We start from the raw sequence: 7,561 nt of genomic DNA, 5'->3' as shown, positions 1-7,561 counted from the left end.
CTTTTTGTGGCTAAAACCACCTGCTTGAGTCGTCCAAGGACCTGCTTGGAACAGTTATCACCAATCCATCAAAATGAGATCTAATCAGATGATGTCTTAGAGCACAGCAAAATCATGTTAATAATTTGGTTCATTTCCTCCACATTACAAAGGTAAGTTAAAGGATAAATGTCCTACAGGCCTTTCTGGATGGCATAGGGACAGTGAATGAGTCCAGGCTAGGCTGGACCTCTGATGGTGTTCTTGGCTTTTAAGGCTCCACCTGAGATTGATTGCACACAGTTTGGCCACCAGCTGTTTTTATGATGTGCTGGAGAGCTCTCCTGTTCAGAGACATGCAACTAATGTACCATGCTGTGATGCAGTATGATGACAGATGCTGTGCTGGACCTCTGAAAACTGACCAGCACACAGACCTGTGGTGATTAGTAGAAACGTAGCTTCCAAGCATCGGGTGTCTGCGAGAGGCTCTCCTGTTCCAGAAAACGAACAATGCTCATAGCTACGAGAACTCATAGCAGTGTTTTAGCCACAAAAGCTGTTTACGCTTGTCGTCAGAACCAAATTTGACCCCGAGAACTGAAATGTGCAAAGTTGACTTTCATGAAAACAATGGATGCCTGTGTTCATCCTGGAACCTCTGAAAAAAACTGATAACCAGAGCAAAACCCACAATACGCATCCTGTTTAAAAATCTCTTTTCCAAAACATCCTCTAAAACTTTTGAGACATTTCTTAATGTTGTGTGTTGAATTTAGTAAGAAATGCAGTCAGCTTAATTTAAGAGTGTTCAATTGTAGCCGTTTATAATTAACTGTTATAACGAGCCGCCAGCGTCATATAATTAGACTGAGCAGAAACAGACTTTATGGAATGGAATGGAGTAATGGTCTAGACAAAGACAGGCTCCCCCACCAGACTCCAAAAGGCGACCACCTATTGATTAAAGAGATAAGTTGGTCTAGAAAGCCATCGTAAGCATACTAGGCAGTCTACTCGCTTTCCACCTGTACCAAACGACTAATGGATACAGAGAAAAAAAAGATTAAAAACATCATGGTTGAACCAAAACCTACCATATTCGGATGGAATCCCCCCTTCACAAATTTCTCTAACAACTTGAAGCACACAAGCACTTTGTTTCGTAAGACAATAAGCAATCTACCAAGTAGAAAAAACTCCCTAGTGTTCATAGAACCTAAAATACTAAAAAAAGTAGAAGGATGGTAGGACATGATAGATACTGCTACGTTAGTCCGAAATAGCCAAAAACTAGCAGGAGAAAAATGAGATGAGTTCTGTAAGCCTGGAAGCTGGTTCCACAGAAGAGGGGCCTGAAAACTGAAGGCTCTCCCTCCCATTCTACTTTTAAATACTCTAGGAACAACAAGTAGGCCTGCAGTGTGAGAGCGAAGTGCTCTAATAGGGTGATATGGTACTACAAGGTCATTAAGATAAGATGGGGCCTGATTATTTAAGACCTTGTATGTGAGGAGCAGGATTTTGAATTCAATTCTGGATTTAACAGGAAGCCAATGAAGGGAAGCCAAAACAGGAGAAATATGCTCTCTCTTTCTAGTCCCTGTCAGGACTCTTGCTGCAGCATTTTGGATTAACTGAAGGCTTTTCAGCGAGTTTTTTGGACATCCTGATAATAATGAATTACAGTAGTCCAGCCTGGAAGTAATAAATGCATGAACTAGTTTTTCAGCGTCACTCTGAGACAGGATATTTCTAACTTTAGAGATGTTGCACAAATGGAAGAAAGCAGTCTTACATATTTGTTTAATATGTGCGTTGAAGGACATGTCCTGGTCAAAAATGACTTCAAGGTTCTTGGCTTTGCTTTGTGTCATTTAACAAACTCAGCAACATGTTTAAAACTGAGTTTAAAATTCTAAGCGTGTGTAATGGGCAGAAAAAATACATTCTCGTCCACTAGAGGGCAGTACAGCCACGTGCTCTAATTAAATTGGTAGCAAAGTAAAACTTCTACCTGTAAAACTGAAGAAGACGAAGAAGAAATTGCATAGTCAGGCTACGAGAGAGACCGCGCAATGCCTCATAGCAATAGATAAATATTTGAAAAGTAGTCAGTCTGACCTGGGTTCTGGAGAAATTCCGGCCCAGATGAAGACCCTAGGACGAGTAGTGGTGAGAACGAAGGAGTGTTAGCCACTGAAGTGTGTTGAGAATGTACGTATTAAGCAAGTGAATCTAAATGACTCGTGAATGCCAAAGAGATGAACTGTGTTGCTGTGTGAGGAATATTACTCGATCGATCAAAAAGTGGTGTTCATTTTCGTGACACTTGATTGTTTAAGACGGTGATTTGTGCGTGTTAGAGCAGTGTGATTTTTTCTAAGGTGATAATGGATACTCAGGCGACCTATCTGTGGTCTTATCCAATAAACGAGTTCAGCGAAACACTGCGAGATGTATAAGTGGTGTGTGAGTGTGCTAACTTCAATCAAAGATGATTATTGCGTGCTTCTGTTTTACACGGAGGATTGGGGGTGGAACGGAAATAAATTGCGCGTGTAGTGAGGTTTCGTGGCAGAACCATTGACCAATTAGTGAATAACAATCAATTGGCACAAATCAACACATTTAGCACAAAATATCTTAAAACTTTTGATCCATCGTCATAGTTGGAAGATGTGTTCTCGAAAATGAAGAATTAACGTAGTATATGAGCGCGGGAGTGGATGGAGATTTAAGCCGTCATAATGTCGATGGGCCACATGATGTGGGCAAATCGACAAATGTCACTTGATTTACACATAACATTTCGAGATGAACTGGAGTGATTGCACCAATAATCCTTCCCTCGTCTATGTCTTGCTTATTGTCTTACAGGTAAGGTTCCAAAAAATTCAGCACAGACGAGTTGTTTGTCCTAGTACAATGAGTTTATCTACATACCACACATAATAATTATAACCATATACATACCGAAGTTTTACTACTCGAGCAGACCAAAGTGAAAAGGTCAGCGATGTTCCACCTCCCAAAACATATCTCGACACCTCCAGTAAAGTTAGTTGGAGTTAGATTGCGCAATTTGTGATTTTGATAAGCCAACCTCGACAAGTGTAGAAGTACCCGAGACCTATTTTCAATGTTTGTTTAATTATGTTCATCATTTAGTGCGAATAACTCCAAAACAAACAGAGCTAAGCTCCACCCGAAAATATTACACCCAAACCAGCGCTAGGCAAACATCTATTGAGTCCTTGTTACTAAAACTAAGTGGTGAACCCAACAGCTAACCCACAATAATGCCATGAACTATTGTTAGTGCTGATATTGAAGGCGAGCGATGAGGACCTATGAAATATATCAGCTGAGAGTTCCGATTCAGAATCATTTCCCACGACGAGGACCAACTTTTACTAAGAAGAAAAAAGCCCAAATTGGGTCCAAGCACATAACAAAGAGTCCAAAGCAAAAAGTACGTAGTAAATGAACGTGAACGGTTATGAGACAAATTCGTCTCGTTTTCTGATCCAAACCACAGAGTGCAAAACACAACTCTCGTCACCTAGGATGTACTATTATAGCAAAGAAATGACATAAGGAAGTCCTTTAGACAACCCTAAAGTTAATTTAAAATTTCAACATTTACCCATAAAAATACTAGCCTAAACTCCTAAGGCGGCCAAAGTACACAAACAAAACCGGGCTAAAAGAAGAAACCAGAATGTTAATGTATATCCTATAAGATTAAAGACCCTCTGTAAGCATATTAGCTAGAAGAACCAAAATGGGAAATGGTAGGAATTATGCTAAAACAAAAAACAAACACACCACAAGAGTGTCACTTTTTTTCGAGAATGATTCTGTCTTCCAGGTATGATGCAAAATGCTTGTGGACTTTCAGGAACGTGTCTCTATTGCACATCTCTGCCAGGACCATTTTCTTCCACTATAATATAAGATCACCATCAGCTTTTCACACCGCGTACCTTGCGTATTCTTTCTGAGTTGATCTTATAAAACTAACATGTCATTGTGGTAAAAATCTGGGTAATGAATTAACACCAGACTGAGTGGTCAGCCTCGAACATCGAGAAAATTATATATGGAAGTAATAGACGCCAATCTTGTGACGTAAACGATTTGTTTAAATCTAAGCGGCTCTTCTAAATCAAATGTAAAAGAGAATTTTGCCTCTCCTCTCACTTCCGACTCGACCTCCTGCCCCCTTGTGTGCCACATCGAGAGAAAAAGGTTAAAATCTGAGGAACATTTGTTTCTGCTCTTCTTCATATAAAGTTGCTCTATGAGAGCGCTCCAATACTGTAAAACAAGTATCACTTATGTTGCTGTTACAGTTTCACAACAGCTGGACTCAGACACGGGAATCGACTCAGAATAAAAGTTTACCCTAAGAAAGCTCGAAATGTGCAGAGTGGCTGAAAGGTGGGACTGCTCTTAGCATAAAGAGAACGCGACAGGCAGGTAAGTCCATATTAATCCATATATAGGGGAAACTCCACGGGGTTGAACAAATACATGTCTGAATACTGATATATGTCCTTTTTATAAACATTGAACTGTTTCACACTGCATCAACAATGAAAGGTCTGCAGTGTCAGCGTGATAGAGAGGCGTACTAAAAAGAGAAATTAAACAGTTCCTCTTTCAACAACGAAACTTTCCAAGATGCACCGTTGGTGGTCTGCAGAATAGATAAGCAGCATAGGAATTGGACAGACCAGAGAGATCTACTTTTGGTCCCATTTGGAGCAGAGTGCCTCTGAGCCTCTTCTTGTTTTCAGTGGTGACGGTGAAAAGAAGAGAGAGAGAGAGAGAGGTGATGGATGGAGTTAGCCTGCGTGCAGATGTGCATGACAAATGTCACTTGTTACACAACATTGTGAGGGTGATGCACATTGTCCCTGCTGCTTTTCTGTACATGTTAAAAATTCAGCACAGACAGTTTTTAGTACTAGTTTATCCACAGACTGTATATTAAACAAATACACCAGGTGGGCACAGCCACCCAGACATCACCCAGTGATAGTTCTGCATGTGTGAAGCATGAAGCTGAGACTTTTGTCAGTTTTCAGCATTTATCAACCACACGAGCTAAGCCCACCCTAAAACACACCTGGCTTTATGATCCTTGTTACACTAGTGGGAACCACAACGTACAAAATGAACATTATGTGATATTTCGGGGGACTTGAAAATATCAGCTGAGACCATCAAACCACCAGGAAACTTTTTACTGAGGTCACACAACAAAGCAGCTACAGTGACGTTTATAGCAGACTTCTTTCTGAAACCACAGGAGTGGCTCCACCTGTTGGTCATTAGAAGAAATGCAGGTTTAAAGCAGTTAAATTCAACTTTATTTATATAGCGCCAAATCACAACAACAGTTGCTTTGAAGCGCTTTATTTTATAAGATAAAGACCCTACAATAATACAAGGTAAACATAGAAACCCCCACAGTCACATGACCTGCTATGAGCAAATGCTTTGGTGATTTCAGGACTTTTCACTCCTGAAATCTCCTGAAGTCCATCTTCAACCCATTTCATCTTCTTCTATTAACTGATTGTCTGGATGTTCACCAGACTGTGTTTCAGCCACATCGAGAGAAAAAGGTTAAAATCTGAGGAACATTTGTTTCTGCTCTTCTTCATATAAAGTTGCTCTATGAGAGCGCTCCAATACTGTAAAACAAGTATCACTTATGTTGCTGTTACAGTTTGACAACAGCTGGACTCAGACACGGGAATCGACTCAGAATAAAAGTTTACCCTAAGAAAGCTCGAAATGTGCAGAGTGGCTGAAAGGTGGGACTGCTCTTAGCATAAAGAGAACGCGACAGGCAGGTAAGTCCATATTAATCCATATATAGGGGAAACTCCACGGGGTTGAACAAATACATGTCTGAATACTGATATATGTCCTTTTTATAAACATTGAACTGTTTCACACTGCATCAACAATGAAAGGTCTGCAGTGTCAGCGTGATAGAGAGGCGTACTAAAAAGAGAAATTAAACAGTTCCTCATTTTAGTGAAACTCGACTCGTCACAAACTTTCCAAGATGCACAACAGGGTCTCCCCGCTTCTTCTTCCAACTGTATAAATGTGAAGCAGGTGGACAGCAGTGACACAGCACAGAGAACAAGCCGACAGAGCTCAGCTGAGACTTTAATCCACTGCTGCAACACGAAGCCAACAAACAAACTTCAGGATGGCTGCTCCTCGTCTCGCTCTGTCTGTGGTTGTGCTCATGCTGGCTGTCATCGCTCTGACTGAGGGTAAGGCTCGTTTTAATGATCTGACCTTTACACTGTGTGATGAATAACAATTTGAAATTAATATTAATATGATATTCAGCGTTTATACGTAACAATAAAAATGTTTTTTTAATTTTTAATTGAGAAAAACAAAAACAAATCACTCAAATCATTAATTTTATTACACAGCAACAATAATTCTTGGCTGTTTTATTTACAAACTAATAGACCATTAATAGCAAGCTATTGATTTTATTTTTGATAAACAATGTATGAAACTTTTCTTCAATCTTTTTCATTCATAGGAGTTACTAGAAAGAAATTCTATTTCTGAAGCTAAAGTCATGAACCATTGAAGCTGTAGCATTCAGTAGTTTGTCTAAGATAAAGAGTCCATTCTAATGTGCAATATGAAAATAATTAATGTTAATGCAGCATTAAACTTAATATTAACATATTACTTCATAGATACAGTAAACAGAGGACAGGTCACATGACAAATCTGACCACTTCATAACTCAGGGGAACAAATGAGCAGTTGCACAGTGTCGTCAACTAAACATACAGTATCAGATGTGACCTCACACCAGCCAGCAGGAAACTGAATCGGAACAAAAACCAGGAAGCAGATGATGTGGTGCTGTGTCAGTGGCTCAGTTGTTAACTTGTTCCTGTTTGTTTGCAGGTATGCGCGGTGCTGGCCCAAAAAAGTGCTGCTTCCGCTTCAATGACCAGGAAGTGCCTAAAGGAAGAGTGGTCAGCTACGTCAAGACCAGCCAGCGCTGCTCCAAGTCCGCCATCCTGTAAGTACACAACCTCACAAACACACATCACCACCATCACCAAACCTGCCCCTCCATCCTCTGACTCTCCTCTTTCTGTGAACCTTCAGGCTGAACACAGTGGCAGGCCGACAGCTGTGTGTCAGACCTTCGGCCCCCTGGGTGAAGCAGCTCATCAGCTACCTGGATGCCAAAGCCGTCCCAGGACAGACATCCAACCTGTAACCATGGAAACTACTTTGGAAGAGCCTTCATGGACAAAAGCTGGACAGTTTATATGTTTAAATGCTGGAAGTTTGTATAACCAAACAGCAGCTCTTCTGTCTACATGCTGAATCTGTATCAGATATTCTTATACTTAAAGACATAATTATGAGATTCATTTGCAAATAGGAATAATTTCCTGCAATCCAAACATTTCTTTGTTTGTTTACTCTGTCGTTCTTTTAATACTGATATTTAATATTTTTACATTTCTGACTTTGAATATTTATCTTATTATACTGAATAACGAGT

At 40.2% G+C, this 7,561-nt stretch overlaps 1 protein-coding gene across 1 annotated transcript; it reads left to right on the top strand.

The window, feature by feature from the left end:
• The first annotated feature begins 6,053 nt into the window (after window positions 1–6,053).
• On the top strand, window positions 6,054–7,303 carry LOC121813869 (monocyte chemotactic protein 1B-like). Its single transcript, XM_042217819.1, has 3 exons — window positions 6,054–6,284; window positions 6,949–7,066; window positions 7,156–7,303. Exons 1-3 carry the CDS (start codon window positions 6,218–6,220, stop codon window positions 7,268–7,270), a joined length of 300 nt encoding a protein of 99 aa, XP_042073753.1. The 5' UTR covers window positions 6,054–6,217; the 3' UTR covers window positions 7,271–7,303.
• Window positions 7,304–7,561: the final 258 nt, after the last annotated feature.

Source organism: Haplochromis burtoni, unplaced genomic scaffold (genome assembly GCF_018398535.1).
Source record: "Haplochromis burtoni strain Fernald_Lab_line unplaced genomic scaffold, NCSU_Asbu1 Contig_3139, whole genome shotgun sequence".
NCBI lineage: Eukaryota > Metazoa > Chordata > Actinopteri > Cichliformes > Cichlidae > Haplochromis > Haplochromis burtoni.
The sequence above is the reverse complement of the archived record's forward strand: the minus strand, read 5'-3'. Positions and strand labels throughout refer to the sequence as shown.

Bases quoted from the DNA above. Each gene is read 5' to 3' on its own strand.
- LOC121813869 (XM_042217819.1), top strand. From the start codon at position 6,218: ATGGCTGCTCCTCGTCTCGCTCTGTCTGTGGTTGTGCTCATGCTGGCT. The intron at 6,285-6,948 runs GTAAGGCTCGTT...GTTTGTTTGCAG, and splicing joins TGTCATCGCTCTGACTGAGG to GTATGCGCGGTGCTGGCCCA. The intron at 7,067-7,155 runs GTAAGTACACAA...GTGAACCTTCAG, and splicing joins TGCTCCAAGTCCGCCATCCT to GCTGAACACAGTGGCAGGCC.